Source organism: Heteronotia binoei, chromosome 4 (assembly GCF_032191835.1).
Source record: "Heteronotia binoei isolate CCM8104 ecotype False Entrance Well chromosome 4, APGP_CSIRO_Hbin_v1, whole genome shotgun sequence".
Taxonomy (NCBI): domain Eukaryota; kingdom Metazoa; phylum Chordata; class Lepidosauria; order Squamata; family Gekkonidae; genus Heteronotia; species Heteronotia binoei.
Genome location: NC_083226.1, coordinates 139237916 through 139254293, shown reverse-complemented (window position 1 = coordinate 139254293; position 16378 = coordinate 139237916). Strand labels below are relative to the sequence as shown.

The 16378-nt window shown below is 40.9% G+C and overlaps 1 protein-coding gene across 2 annotated transcripts; it reads left to right on the top strand.

Annotated features, from left to right (window-relative positions):
- The first annotated feature begins 3502 nt into the window (after window positions 1-3502).
- MTX3 (metaxin 3) lies at window positions 3503-15576 on the top strand. Of its 2 annotated transcripts, XM_060235867.1 has the most exons (9): window positions 3503-3617; window positions 4482-4551; window positions 5108-5184; window positions 5708-5800; window positions 7094-7276; window positions 9116-9192; window positions 11811-11968; window positions 12211-12299; window positions 13350-15576. In XM_060235867.1, exons 1-9 carry the CDS (start codon window positions 3537-3539, stop codon window positions 13458-13460), a joined length of 939 nt encoding a protein of 312 aa, XP_060091850.1. In that variant the 5' UTR covers window positions 3503-3536; the 3' UTR covers window positions 13461-15576. The 2 variants fall into 2 exon arrangements, with proteins under 2 accessions (XP_060091850.1, XP_060091852.1); XM_060235869.1 differs by lacking the exons at window positions 4482-4551; window positions 5108-5184 and having other exon boundaries at window positions 3507-3617; window positions 13350-13659.
- The last annotated feature ends 802 nt before the right edge of the window (window positions 15577-16378 follow it).

Here is a 16378-nt window from a genome sequence, read left to right as displayed (position 1 = left end):
CAGTCCAACACTCTGTATCACACAGTGGCCAAATTTTTTAAATATATATATATATATTTAAATATATAGCAGTGGCAATATAGCAGTGGCTTCATCAGTGGCTATTAGCCACAGTGTGTATATATATGTATGTGTGTATATACATATATATACACACTGTGGCTAATAGCCACTGATGAAGCCACTGCTCCATATTTTTATCTAACCCCCTCTTGAAGCTTGCTATGCTTGTAGCCGCCGCCACCTCCTGTGGCAGTGAATTCCACAAGTTAATCACTCTTTGGGTGAAGAAATGCCTCCTTTTATCCGTTCTAACCCGACTGCTCAGCAATTTCAGTGAATGCCCACAAGTTCTTGTATTGTGAGAAAGGGAGAAAAGTACTTCTTTCTCTACCTTCTCCATCCCATGCATAATCTATCATGTCACCCCGCAGTCGACGTTTCTCCAAGCTAAAGAGCCTCAAGCGTTTTAACTTTTCTTCATAGGGAAAGTGTTCCAAACCTTTAATCATTCTAGTTGCCCTTTTCTGAACTTTTTCCAATGCTATAATATCCTTGTTGAGGTGCGGTGACCAGAATTGCACACAGTATTCCAAATGAGACCACACCATCGATTTATACAGGGGCATTATGATACTGGCTGATTTGTTTTCAATTCCCTTCCTAATAATTCCCAGCATGGCGTTGGCCTTTTTTATTGCAATCGCACACTGTCTTGACATTTTCAGTGAGTTATCTACCACGACCCCAAGATCTCTTTCTTGATCAGTCTCTGCCAGTTCACACCCCTTCTTGTATTTGTAGCTGGGATTCTTGGCCCCAATGTGCATTACTTTGCACTTGGCCACATTGAAAATCATCTGCCACGTTGACGCCCACTCACCCAGCCTCAACAGATCCCTTTGGAGTTCCTCACAATCCTCTCTGGTTCTTACCACTCTGAACAATTTAGTGTCATCTGCAAACTTGGCCACTTCACTGTCTACTCTCAACTCCAAATCATTTATGAACAAGTTAAAGAGCATGGGACCCAGTACTGAGCCCTGCGGCACTCCACTGCTTACCGTCCTTCTCTGCGAAGACTGCCCATTTATACTCACTCTCTGCTTCCTATTAATTAGCCAGTTTTTGATCCACAAGAGAACCTGTCCTTTTACTCCATGACTCTCGAGCTTATTAAGAAGCCTTTGATGAGGAACTTTATCAAAAGCTTTCTGGAAGTCAAAGTAAACAGTATCTATCGGGTTTCCTTTATCCACATGTTTGTTCACCCCCTCAAAGAAATGTAACAGGTTAGTGAGGCAAGATCTTCCCTTACAGAACCCATGCTGAGACTTCCTCAATAACTCGTGTTCATCAATGTGCCTACTCATTCTGTCCTTGATAATGGTTTCTACCAACTTTCCCGCTATTGAAGTCAGACTGACTGGCCTGTAGTTACCTGGATCTCCTCTGGAACCCTTTTTAAAGATGGGGGTGACATTTGCTACTTTCCAGTCCTCAGGAACAGAGGCAGATGTCAATGAAAGATTACATATTTTTGTCAAAAGATCCATAAGTTCAACTTTGAGTTCATTCAGAACTCTTGGATGTATGGCATCCAGACCTGGTGACTTATTAGTTTTTAATTTGTCGATTAGTTGTAGGACCTCCTCTCTTGTCACCTCAATCTGACTCAGGTCTTTCAACACCCCTTCCAATATAAGTGGTTCTGGAGCAGGCAAACACTTCTCATCTTCCACAGTGAAAACGGAGGCAAAAAATGCATTCGGCTTCTCAGCCATTTCCCTATCCTCCTTCAGTAATCTTTGACCCTTTGGTCATCCAAGGGCCCCACTGCCTCTCTGGCTGGTTTCCTGCTTCTAATATATTTGAAGAAATTTTTATTGTTGATCTTTATGTTTTTTGCAATATGCTCCTCATAGTCCCCTTTTGTCCCCTTGAGATATTTCTTTGTTTCTGCCTCCAGATGAAATAAACAGTACAGTTTGTCTAAATGCTCTTTTAAAATTGTAGATTCCATATTTTTCCCTGAGTGAACTAGTATTATCAAAACAAAGAGAACTTGAAAATTAGCAGTGTACCAATAAACTTTGCATCTGCTTATAACATATGCCTCCATATATTGTATCTAACTCTGAACTTTTAAAAATTTCACAATAATAGAATCCTTAAAGGTCAAAATAATGGGCTTTGGAATAAAATCACAAGACACTCAACTTTATTGAACTGTAAGTAAACTAATCATAGGGCTAAAAGCACAGGAGAATCATACAGTTTACCCAATATCTGACCAATATTAAAGATTGGTTGTTTGTTCAGAGAATTGCTAACCCACCTTTCTATAAAAAAATAGCACTCCAGGTGGCTTAACAAGATTTTAAAATACAACATAATGCAAACTTTAAAAAAAACAAAAAACCATGTGGACAAAACAGGGTACCACCACACAAATGGTGGTGATCAAAATGTATATCAAATATTAGGCAGGACCCTCTGAAAGGCAACGGGAATATTTAAGAGTCTGTGTCCAGATGGTTTTGCCCTGGAAGCTGGAATGTGACTCAAGTAATATCACAACATGTGAAATTTTGGGAAATTTGGGGGTAGTGCCTGAGAGGGTGGACTAGCGAGAGGAGAGAGCTCAGCAGCCATGCAATGCCTTACATTTCCCGCTCCAGAGCTGCCATTTCCGCCAGAGAAACTGATCTCTCTTGTCTGGAGACCAACTGTAATTCCAGAACTCCCAGAGCTTGGCAGCCCCGAAAGTAATAAGTATCATGCTTGTTAAATAAAACAGAAGCCCAGGTGCAACTTTTAGAGCAGAGTTACACTTTTCTAAATCCATTAACGCTAACGGTTTCGGAAGAGTGTCAATCTGTGTAGGGTTGCACTGTTAAAACTAACCCGACTCAGAACTCCCTTCATGAGATGTACGCTTAAATAAACTGTGTTAGTCTTTAAGGTGCCGTTGGACTCCTGTTTGATTTCGCTGCCGCAGCCAACCGGTCCAGAAGAACTCTTCTGGTTACCCCTTTGATGAAGATCGATTGAGGTGGGTGGCCGTGTTGGTCTGAAGCAACAGAACGAAGTGTGAGTCCAGTTGCACCTCTAAGACCAAGAAAAGTTTAATTCTTTCTGTGCATAAGCTAAACTTTGTTGGTCTTCACGGTGCTACTGGAGTCAAGCTTTGCTCTTCTTGTTACTCCAGTCAGCCTTCCTCTATGACCTTGCCTTGGGCACCTTCTTTCTCTCAGCCTGCCTATCACACAGGGCTGCGACAATAAAATGGAAAAGCGGAACCTCGCGTACGCGAGCTCCGTAGAGGAAGCGCATACAACAATAACAACGCACATATGGATTCGTCCCTCCAGCTCCAGCGCATCCACCACAGCCCCGTCCTTGCGCTCTGCTAAAGACAAGTCGGCGCGCGCCTCGGCTCTGGAGACTAGTCGCCCCGCCCTTCTTTTGCAAGGCCAACCTGTAAGGCGGGACTAGGGGCGCGGCTTCGCGGGGGCAGAGGTTGCCGCATCAATATGGCGTCTCCCATGGAACTGAGCTGCTGGGGTGGTGATTGGGGGTTGCCATCCGTGCACGCGGAGTGCCTCGTTGTCACGGTAACGGCGGTCCTGAAGGGCAAGATAGGCTGGGGGAGAGGCTAGGTTCTAGCAGTCTCAGGGTTGGGGAGCGCGATGCTAAAGGCGAGGCTTGGTTTTGGGAGGAGAAGCGTGGGGTGAACCTCGGATTGTGCCTGCGGTGGGGGATCTTGTTTTCCCGCCAAAGAAGGGTTTTGTTCAACTGTCAAGCACCTCTCATCTAGTCCTGCCCTCTGCTCAGAAGTGAGCGCCATGATTTCGATAAAGCAAAATAATAAATAACGCAGAGACTAATCAAATGTTAGCAAAATTCCCTTTACCGTATCATGATACTGCTGGTTGTCCTACATTCACGATAGCGGAGAATGCTTAAATGAGAGAAATGGGACCTTTCCCTTATTGGACTCTGTATTGCTTCACAAGAGTCCCAGTTCTTCTCTAGATGTCTGCACCTAGCAGTCCACAACAACTAGTTGCCCCAGACAGCAGTGGATGTTCCCATCCACATCAACATACCCATCTGTCTCCTGTGTTTTCTAGATGAGCAGTGCAACTGTGGATGCAGTTGTGTATCTTGATGACCATCAGCTGCACACGTGGCAATGATGTCCCTGGTGGACTAGGGGAAACGCAGTGCAAAGTTCGTAACTCAGTGGACATCCCATTTAATCAACTGTAAATCCTCCATTAATTTTCATGGATCTGTACAGCACCCCCTGATGCTTCTTGTAGTAGCAGCAGCGGCAGCATAATGTGATTGTGCATCCCAGGTCTGGGATGGGAGGGGACATATTATAAATACAAGCTTACCATCTGTTTTCACATTTAAATAGCCTAAATTCTGCAGAATAAATGACTGAGTTTATTTTGTAACCTTTATTGCAGGCATATGGGAGGTTTTCTGGTGCACCGTTGAAAGTGAATGTTATAGATAATTCGTGGAGGGCACCAAGAGGTATTCCATTAGCATTTTTAAGTACATCATCATATTAGGCTCCATTTTAAGAAACAGTTACATACATACTTGCATCTCCACTAACAGACTGCTAAAGTTAGCATAGGTTGGGTGCTTGTTATTCAAAGCAAAACACGTATAAGACCAAATACAATGCAATTTTTTTTTTTGCCAGCACCTTGTTACAAACCATCTGTTGCTCTAAATCATCTAGCATGCTGCACTGACTTAGCTTCTCAGGACAGTGCAGCTGTACTGTGAAGAGTCTTGTGTGAAAATCAGATATTGGTGCAGATGGGGAATAATGGCAGATTGGTGAAATTTTGCCGAATTCCTGGATATTAATAAAGTTCTTCACCTGTTGCACTGGTACGATGCATCTACATGATGATATTTAGCTTGCTCAAGCAAACATCTGATACAGCACCAATCTTCTTGGGATACCCAAAGTATTGAACTGATAGGATGTCTCACATGAGCAAATGAGCATTGGTTAAGTTAGCATTAGTAGGGTCTTTCTGGTTATATGATCTTGACATTAATTCTTAACTTTTAGGGAGTGTACCATTATTGGTATCGGATGACATTGTTATTTCTCAGCCAGCAAAAATACTAAACTTCTTAAGAAAACAGGTGGGTTTCCGAATTTGGCATCTCATGTTTGGGCGTGTTTAACATTTAAAGATTATTTTTCTTTGTTACACTTGCATTTATTTGTGAACTGCAGCCCTATACAAAACACAGAAAGTCTTGTGTATGAGGTAAAGACTGCAGTTTGATTGGTGCTGAGGATTCAGCTTGCCTTATACTTGGAGCCACTCTGCAGCATGATGTCTGAGCCCACACAAATGCTAGAACAGCGGGATTGAATCCCACCAGCCTCCATCGCTTTCTCGGCATGACATAAACAGGAACACAAGTATACTTTGAATAAACCATTTACATTCCCTTTTGCTTAAAGCTTTTCCTAATTCTAAATTATGGGAAGGCATATCTTTGTTCTGTTACATAAATAGTCAATTTTGTTAAAATTTCTTCATTGTGTTTTAATGTATGTATTTGACCTGGACCTTTTCTGAATTGTATAATTTATTTATTTTCTGAATTGTATGATTTGTTTGTTCTCCATCTGTTTGTTGCATTTTTTCACTGGCAGAAATATAATGCTGATTATGAACTCTCTGCAAAAGATGGAGCTGACACACTGGCCTACATTGCACTACTTGAAGAAAAACTACATCCCGCTTTGGTGAGTACAGAGTTACTGTTAGTGGGCACAGGTAATGATTTCAGGTGTCATTCAGCTAAAGTCAAATGCATGACTTACTCATTGTCACACAGTGGCCAAAAAAACTACTTGGTTTTTTTGGCCACTGTGTGACACATAGTGTTGGATTGGATGGGCCATTGGCCTGATCCAACATAGCTTCTATTATGTTCTTATATTCTTATTGTCACTGTGAGATGCTTTAGGGAACCAACTGGGACTTAGGGGTCAGCAATTACTGTTAAAATCAAGTTTCTTAAGAGAATTTTAAGATTGTTTGTTTGTAAGAGCTTTCTGGCACCTTATTTCCTGCAGTGCACCAACTCCCACCATGTCATACAGGAGTTAGGGTGTCAGGGCCCAAGGCCCTGCCCTTTTGCCAATTCATGCTGCACACTGCGGTTTCCCCAGGAAATGAGGGAGGATGGGCTGCTGCTAGACTTCACCTTGGCACTTCTGCCATCTCTGAACTCTCTCCTCTAGCTGTGGGAGGGAGATGACTAACAGAACATATGAACATCTCCCTCCCACAGATAGAGGAGAGAGTTGTTCATATGTTCTATTAGTCTTCTCTTCCCTGTTTTCAAAGGCAATCTTACAGGCTGCACATGCTCCATAGGAGCCTCACCCCTTGCAGGATGGACAGAACCCCCTTTCCAGGTGCCTTTCCCCTTCTTTCCTCCCTGGTAGGGGAAAGGAGCTGACCTTGAAAGCTGACCCTTGTCCTCCTTCTCCTCTCCTTCCCACCAAACAGCTGTAAGGTGAGTGGGAGTTAAAGGGGCTGTGATGCTAGCTTCCTGCTGTCCCCACACAAGCTGCCACAAGCCTGGGTGAGCCACCTGGTACACCCCCAAATTGTCCTCCATCCCACCTTCAAGTTTAAGATGGGTGAGAAGTTAAATGACCAAAGTGTAGGGATACTTCTCAGTGTCCTGACTTGTTCACACTGCTGTTTGAGTGACATGGCAAGCTCAAGCAGTGTTGGGGCTCCAGACCAATCCTGGTCCCTCTTGCCCCTCCTTCCATTGTCCTTTCTCTTCTATCTGGCTCCAGAGTGAGTTGGGACTGAGGCCCTTCTGGAGTAGCTGCCAGTCATAGGGATTGATACAATATGAATGGCTTGCATGCTGTCCCTCCTTCCTTACCTTGCATGCTGGATCCCATATTACAGAAGCCTACTTTTTAGACAGACAAAAAACTTTGATTCTTGCTAAATGAGAGCTTGATTGTTATTTTTGAATTGCATTGAATTTGTTCTTTATCATTGTGATATAGCTGCATACTTTCTGGGTGGAAACTGATAATTACTACACTGTGACAAAACCATGGTTTGGTTCAAGGATTCCGTTTCCTTTGAGTTGGTATCTGCCAGGGAAGATGTCTCGGGAAGCATTGAACAGGATCCTGGTGACAAAAGGAGGGCCTCCATTCTGTAGTGTTGCTGAAATAGAAGCACAGGTATGTCATGCCTTGTTAGTCATTTAAGTCAATAATAGATGCAGATTTATTAAAATCACATGCTAAATGTTTGCTTTCCTAGTCTTTGACTGAATAATGCAATGTTTATATTTGGTGTGACTTTGATCTTTGATTTGCATCACTGTTGTCTTGCTTTCCATGCAATTTTGTCTTGTTCCTGGATTTATTGTGGTTTTTTTCTATTTCACTAACACTGATTTATAGTGGGATTAGCAAAGTAGTCTTAGAGGGAGCAGTGAATTCTACTAGTCAGTCAGCCTTCTAAACAAATCCCCTGTTAGCACATTTTCTTAATGCATTATATGATTTTGTACCTTGCTTTTGAGCAAATATTTGAATTATTAATATTTTTAATTAAAAACAGAGTCACAAATAAACATAAACAGCAATTTAATGTCTTTTTTTGTGTTGGAAGAAACAGCCAGAGCTCAGTGATCCTGGTCAGTGTCTCATGTACTGTTTCATAGTAGAGATGATCTTCATTAAAGCACACAGGCCTGATTTACACAGGCTGTAAAATGATTTCCCTTATACTGAGTCTGCAAAGATCAATATTGTCAATACTGTCTATTCTGACTGGCAGCAGATCAGCAAGATCTCAAGCAGAGATCTCATCTGCTACCTGTTCCTTTAAACTAGAAGACCTTATGTATATGAAACAGAGATGGCCCCTCCTCAAGCTTCAGTCCACTTCTTTCCCTTGCTGTGCTGCTTCTTTAAAAAAAATGTAGAGACTTTTTACATAGGGGAAATGTCCAAAATGTGAAACTCCATGATCCTCCATCTGCAGTCTTGTACAGTCTGTTCTACCACTTCAGCGTTCTGTTCCCTTAATCTCTCCATTCTTCTCCACTCATAAACAAAATTTGAGATGGAACCTAAAAGGGTTCCATTGGCAAAGTATTTGGGTGCTTTTCCAGAACATGCTGAGTTCTGTATCATCACTGGTCTCACCTCTTTGTTGAGGAAAAGTATTCTTTTAGGTTGGGTGTAGTCTCTTTCTTTCCTTTTCTGTCTCTCTCCTTTCCTATAACCCTTCCAAAGTCTACTAACTGTTTGAAATTTATGTAGTAGGAGTGCATATTTTGGGTTCCTTAATAACAAGGCATAATTTAAATGTATTATGTGATGCTAAATAGGCACTCTTGCATATGCTTTGCTGGATATGAACAAGGTCTGCTTAATCCAGCATACTTTGCAAGAATCCAAGCAAGTAGCAGACACCGTAGAAGGTGGTCTGCAGTCTGTAAGCTCAAGTATAGTATGACTTGAACCCATTATATCTTGGAAACATGCCAGGAAGCAAGTTTGGCAACTGGTGTAGACTATCAAGAATTTGTGCTATATATTCTGTCCACCCAGCATTGGTCAAAAAAGGGTGTGTTGTTGCATCCTGACCCATTTGAAGCGTCTGATAAATCTTCAAAGACATCCCAGCATATAGCACATTACAGAGAAATGGTCAAGGCACAGATGATGAACATGAGACCTTTGATTTCCAGGAGGATATGATAATAGTGTGGTCATGCAATGAACATTCAAGAGGAAGAAGAGTCTAGCATTCAAAAGGATAACCACGGGCAGGAACCACATTAAGTTCAGTTCCATTGTCTTAGGGTTAATGCATGCTTCCTGTAATCGTTACCACTATAAATGGAAGGAATGTAATCTTTAGTGGATTTTAGTGATACATATTGTGCCACATGGTTGTTCTTCTTGCAATATTCCCATGCAAATGAAATCATGATAAGTATTTGGAAGTAGTGCAGATAAGCTTAGGAGTTGTTGTTTTTTTTTGGGGGGGGGGATATTTTTTAGATCTACAGAGATGCCAAGGAGTGTCTGAATCTTCTTTCAAGCAGACTGGGGACGTTGCCATTTTTTTTTGGAAATGCGTAAGTACTGTGTTTTCAACATACACAATGTGGTGTTTAATATCAAAATCTATATTCTCTTTTAAAAGAAAAGGGTTGTTTTGGTTTTTTGCTTATTTTGTTTTATTGTTCTTATATATTAGGATTTTTAAAAATTAAATAGTGGCTGGTATGCAAAATTGATATGTGGAGGCTGCGTCAAATGAAACGATGACTAATTTTGTACGCTGAAGAGGAGACAGGCTTAAAAATAGAGCTCCCAGAGCATCCTTCATCCCTGGGATAAGTTTGCCTTTTTCCTGGTTTTGCAACTGAAATGACAAAATTGTGTGCCAGCAAATCAAACACTGACTCAGCCTCAGTCTAGCTTCTTCTCCCCAATGCTTCGGGCAGGTAGCATGTCATCTTTGTCAACCAAATGAAAGCACTGTATATTCATTTTCCTATTTGTTCATTCATTTGACATTTTATTAATAAAACAATAGAAAATGCTATTTTAAAGTGCAGAGATGGAGGAAGACATTTTAGCAATGTCATAAATTCCAGGCACTAATGCTGGGTGGCTGGTCTCCTCCCCCCCCCCGCCCACCTCCCTGGCAATATCTCGGTCCTACTGAAGAATAAGTGACAGCGTGGCATGATTCAGATGTGAAAGAAACAAATAGTAGTTTGCAAGTGGCTAGCCTTTTGTACTGATTTCAAGCCACAACTTGACCATCCTGTTGTCTGGCCTGTTATTCAAATTAAAAAAGCTGCATTTTGGGGCTGTCGCTCCACCCTGGGTCAGGAGTAGCGAAAGAGAAGGTAGTCTGATAGCAGCAAATGAAGCCAGCCTGGTAGCTTCCACTGGCAGTTTTCCAAAGCACTTTATCCTCCAACCTTCTGCCTGGCCACAGCCTTGTCTGCATCATCCCCATCCTGCTACTTTTAAGAAAATTACTGTCCAGAGTTCAAATTGGTGGTCTGCTGCAGCATGTATGTGTTAGCCACCATATCTCAATAAATTTCTTCTAGAAAGATTTCTTATAAGATACATATATATGGAGTACACAGCTGCTTTAGAAGGGAGAGGGGACTGCTGCAAAATGTAACTTCAGATGAAGGCTGAGTATGTCTGGCTATTGGCCCAGCCAAGAGCAGCCCCAGATTGCTGAACCACTTTGGCTTCCACAGCCCTTTTTTGCTGCTGACCACGAGTAACAGGTCTGCATGTGGAGTGATGCTTTGCCAGCAGGCAGGCCAAGCTAAGCAATTTAGAGAACAAGTTTAAATAGGTCTACCCAGATCTGCTCAGTGGAGCTTACTCTCAGGAAAATGTTCTTAGGATGCCTAGGATAGCATTGTAATGGGAGGCAGGTGAGGCAGCAAGAAGAGTAAAAGATTGTTTGGAGCTCAGTTTGGCATGTCTGCATTAAGTCAGTGACAGCACACCCAGCCTAGCCCTCTATGTGTTCTAAATGGTTTCTCATCAGAGCTCCCCTGTGCTGCTGGAAAACTAGGATAATTAACACTAGATCAAAATCTTCCTAATCTTTGCATTTTTATTTTCTTGTCACATCTGCAAAGTCTTTTTTGAAGACTAATCTTTATTGGAAATGCTGTACAGGATATTCAGTTCCTATATACCAGTCTTGAGCTTGAATTGGCCTTGGAACCATCTCAACTACCACCAGCAGGGAGAGGGTTAATTCTGGGCTAGCAATCCATTCATTCTAAGGACTCATATTACACATTGGTGTCGCTCAGCAGCAGAGTGGGTGGGACTTGTCTGTGGCTGAACCAGCAGTGATGGCTTAAAAGAGTATTTTTATTTTGCGGGGTTTTCTTGCCATGTGATTCTTACATTTGCTTATCTAGTGCAACAAAGCAGCTCAAAATAACAGTTTTCAGAGCACATTAAAAGATAATGTTAAAAAAACAATCCCTGAATTAAAAGCCTGGACCACCTGACAAGCCTCAAGGGAAAGGCCATTCCATAAATAAGATGCCACTGTTGAAAAAGCCCCATATCTGGTTGCCACCTGCTTCAACTCTGAAGGTGGAGGCACAGAGAACAGGGCTTGTTCTAACTGGCAGACTGGACTAGATGTTACAATAGGATTGTGGAACATAGTTTATACTGAACACAGTCCCCTGCCACTGCAGAAATATGTGAATGAGACCTAAGTTTGATCCTTTGGAAAGTCTGACAGCATTTGATCACCATCTGTGTATTAACACTCTGTTCTTGTGTATCTATTCTTGTTTATTAAGCAATCAGATGAAATTAGGCCAGTGTTTGCTGTTTGTATCTATCAGTGTTGCCAAAGGAACTGGTGCTGTTTTATGATGATAGCTGCAGGCATTTGCAGTTACAACCTGCTTGGTACACGGTGGGATGCTGTGGATAAGTGGTACTCTTAGCCCAGTGCTGGAAGGGTTTTAGAGTTGTGAATGTGATAACTGAACCAGCCCTACCTCAGTTTTCAAGGACGTGAGAAATGTGCCGTATGAGAACTTCTGACAACAGTATTGTATTGGCACATGTGCTAACACGAAGCCTGTAAAAATCCTCAGACTGCTGCATTATATATTATATTTCTTTTCTGTTTCTAAACTTTCTTATGGAAGCTTAAGTATCATATGTTTATGATTTATAGGCCTACCACTCTGGATGCCTTTGTGTTTGGTTTCCTTGCTCCTCTTTATAAAGTGCAATTCCCAAAAGTCCAGTTACAAGATCATTTGAAGAAGCTTCCCAATTTATGTCGTTTCTGTGATGACATCCTGAGTTGCTACTTTAGACTAAACATGACAGGTAACCTGTACTTTTCTCTTTCCATGCTCACCATACTTTCAAAAGAATAATATGCTAAAATTAAATATTTTCACTGATAAACACTGAGAAGCTGCTATCTTTGAGTTTGTTGGGAGCAGGTTTAAGTGGAAACAGTGTAGGACTTTTAAAGTGTGTGTGAAGATGCAATTTATCAGTCTCTTTGTGAAAGGAATATTCAGTTCCTAATTTTCTTTTTTTTCCTGTGCATTTTGCACATCTAGGCATCTCTCCAGCTGGTCAAGATCCCATTGATGCAAACCTGCAGAAACTCATACAGCTTGTAAACAAGGAATCCAACTTAATTGAAAAGGTTTTCTTTCAGCCTTTCTGTGACTTTGGGTAGATGACTAAGGGCCAAACTGTGCATGATGACAGCAGTTCAGTGTTTAAACATAGGTCTATCCTCAGTCATATAAAAAGAAGGGATAGGATAGAGGGGAGGGGTGTCAAAAATCAAAAGGGCAAACTGGTGATGGGTTCACACCTGCAGCCTCTCTTCTTAAGCATGTTTATCCTCAGCAGAGGTCCAGCCCCAGAAGTTACTTCATCTAGCAGAAACTGGGATGGAGGAACTAAAGAGTGGATCCTGCATTCCTTCCTCATAGCTCTCTTTTACTTTTAAGACAGGATTCCAGCTGCCATATTTCATGCCATGTGACTAGGGCACTTCCATGTGGAAGTACACAGAACCATTCCATCTAGCTTGATTCAGCATTATTGCCTGTTAAAGTTGGTTGAAGTATGCATTAAGAATGGCTGTTTACTTGGCTTTAAAAATTCGGCATCATGGGTTGGATCCAGCCAGCTTTTCTGATTCAGTGGGCAGTTTGGAGTGTGACATTAAGTAACTATTAGGCAAAAATATTTATTATGGTTGTGCTGTAGGATGATTTCCTCAAGTTTTGTCACTTCCTAGAAAAAATAAAATTTATTTTGGTAGGGTCCTTTCTAAATTCCAAGTGCAACTTCCCTGCCCACCCTCATATTAGCCTGAAATGCCCCCCAAATGCTGCTCCTGAGGGAAAGCAGGGGGGCGGGGTTCCTGTAAAAGCTTTTCCTATCTGGCTAAGGTAAAGGACCCCTTACCATTCTCTTTATCTTCCTAATGTACACATGATAGCTGAATTAGTACCCAGCATAAACATGCTTGCCAGTTGTACTCTGATAATTGAGGTACTGAGGAAGGACAATAGTGATTCATAGAGCTCTCACTCTACCCTGGTTCCCTTGATCTCAATGAATCTTGACAATAGTTAATATTCCAATCTTGACAATAGTTAATATTCCATTACATGGAAACAAGGTTATAGATGCCTTCTTCACCAGGTATCTGAATTGGAGTATAATTTGTTTCCTGCAGATGGATGATAATCTTCGGAAGAGCCCTCAGCACCCTCCACGGAAACTGACAACTCTCAAACTTTCTACAACTGGGGAAGGAAATAGCTCAGTGAACCGCTTATCACCCTGAGAGTTCTCATGTTTGTGTATGTGTGTTCTGATGTCAGTGTCTCATTGATCTTCACACTAATTCTTTGTGTATATGAAGTTATGGAAAATGCTGAATTGGTCAACATTTGCAAGTGCATTGGTGTGATCAATGCACTCAATGTTTATATAGGAAATGGTGATAATCTATACTGATCACAGGCAGTATAGCAATGTACATTAGTGTATGAAGCCACCTTACATGCTGCATAATGTTTGCCTTCCAGAGTTAACATATTTCTTGGCCAAGAACTAAAATTCCACGTGTCACAATAATACAACAGCCTCACCTGCTGACCAGGCTTTGTTTTTTTACCACAATCATTGTTATGGCTTAACTAGGTTGTTTTCAATGTTTCCTCTAAGCTGCGGAGTCTTGTGAGCAAAGTTTCTACTTTCTGAGCTACTGGCATTAAAGTTGTGAGCTACTGCATAAATTAGTGTGCTCTGGGGTAATTTTTCCTGAGCTAAGACAAAATTATGTGAACTGGAAGCTAAAAATCTGTGAGCTAGCTCATGCTAAATCAGCTTAGAGGGAACACTGGTTGTCATATGTATGAAGTAGCTGGTTGATCACGACTTTCCCCATTTTTCATAAATGGTTCGAACACTAATTGTTGCTCTTTGTGGTAAGAAGTAGTAAGACATGGTTGCTATTTTTAATATGCTGTTGCAAGCAATAATTAGGAAAGAGTTGTTTTAAAGTGAATTTAGATTTTAAAAATAAACTGCATTGCATTAGCACTTGATATTAAAACCTTTATTTAGATCTGGTCTCAGTGAGGAATGGTACGACAACCCTCCTTAAGAGAATATCCCTTCAATCTCTAGCACACAGAATTATAGTATTTGTTCAATGCAGGTGGGAAGTTAGACTTGAAATCCTGTTGCCAGCTAAGATTGAACATAAATTCCTCATGCTTCTAGAGCTTCATTAGTTTCCTGTCTTTATAAGTCAGGGGTGGCCAAAGTTGCTTAACATAAGAACCACATAGAATAAACATCAGATGTTTGAGAGTCACAAGACATAAATGTCATGTCTGAAAGAAGGAAGGAAGGCAAATAGATGGGCAGAGAGAGGGAGAGGTGGAAATAAAGTGACTTTAACTTTAAATACATTCTCCAAGCTGCTGGCTGGCTTGGCTTGGAAAAGTGATTTAAAGAGAGAAATGCCTTCTCCAAGCTGGCCGATGGGGTGGTGGGGGCTTCGAGAGCCATACATTATGTATGGAATTGCAACATGTGGCTCCTGAGCTGCAGTTTGGCCACGCCTGTTACAAGTCTGTGCAGTAACCCAGCTTTTTTCTTCTTCGCTGGATCAGTGATCTCCAGAATTAATTTTAAGTTGTAATTTGGTTGATTAAAGGGCTGTTGACCTGATATAAAGCACTGTGGCCAATTATGCTGCATACCCAGAGCTCCTAACGAGCATGGGCTTTCCTTTTCCTTGAAACAGCAGTGGCAATCCACATATACACGCACAATCTCTAACTGCCATCAGAGTAAAGAAATGCATTCTTGTGCATGCAAGACACTCTGTTTCCTGCATGCACAGAGAATGCTAAGTCAGATGATTGTGTAACATTTCTTTATAATAATAATGTGGCAATGAATGAGGTGCATTTCATTTTAGCATTAGCTATGTCCAGGTGGTCCAGATAATTATTCTAAATAAAAGGTGGCCTGTTTGTTTGCTTTTTCAGATGGAGTGGATGCCTCAAACCTGATCCTGTTCATAATAATATTGTTCTAATTTACCAGTATTTTCTATTTTCAGAAAGGTGCTCAGCTCAAATGGCAACTGCTCTTAATTGATCATTTGGTAGCTAAGCCTAAAGAAATAGCTTTCATACCAGCGTCAAATGCAGCTCTCCTCAGGTGACTTTATTTTGCAAAGTCAAAAAAAGCTGACCCCCCCCCCCCCTTCCACACAATTGCTTGCAATGTTCTGTATTTGAAGAGAAGTAGCTGTACAAATGAGTCTGTAAATCATGTACATAAGCTTTACTTTATAAAATAAGGATTGTAAAGATCTTTCATGGATGTTGTTATTTATAACAATTTTGGATGTCTAACAATAAATTTTAAGTTTCATGTTACTTCAAAGTATGTTTGTTTTGATTATGTGAAATGTATGGATGCTATATATATGCAGTAATAGTAATCCTAGGGAATATACTTTAAAAATAAAAACGTTAATGTCTTCTTTTGACAAAGAGATATAAAATGAGCTTGTGTCACTTGGCTTCTCCCAAACATAACATAAAATACTTGTGAAGAATGCTGTAGTTGGTTTCAATTACATCTGCAACTAGCCCCAGAAACGGATTAGTGAACATAAGACATATTTGGGAATAAAAGAACAATCCTAAGCAGGTCTATTCAGAATCCTACTGAGGTCTATTCAGTGGGGCTTACTCCTAGAAAAGTGTAATTAGGATTGCACTGTAATTCCCATTGAACTCTTTGACTTCTTTCCAAATAAATACAAATAGATTTCAAATGTAGAACTTTTGTTTATTGCAAATAGATCAGGATACTTGCACCACCGTCAATATTCAGAATGGAAAGTGTTATCTGTGGAGCAATGTTTCCTATACAAGAATGTAAACACTATTGTAGGTCAACCCAGGCAGGCAGCTGTGTTGGTCTGAAGCAGCAGAACTAAAATAAGAGTCCAGTGGCACATGGTGACTGTATAAACTTAACTTATTAACTTTACATATGTCAAAACATCTTCATTAAGTTATATGCTAATTTGCTGTTCACCTATGTATAAACATCTATGAATGGTTAACTTCCATTTCAATGTATCTGTGGAAGTGTGCATGCACACAAAATCTCATACCTTAAAACTATTTTGGTCTTAAAGGTACCACTGGACTGTAATTGTCCTACTAT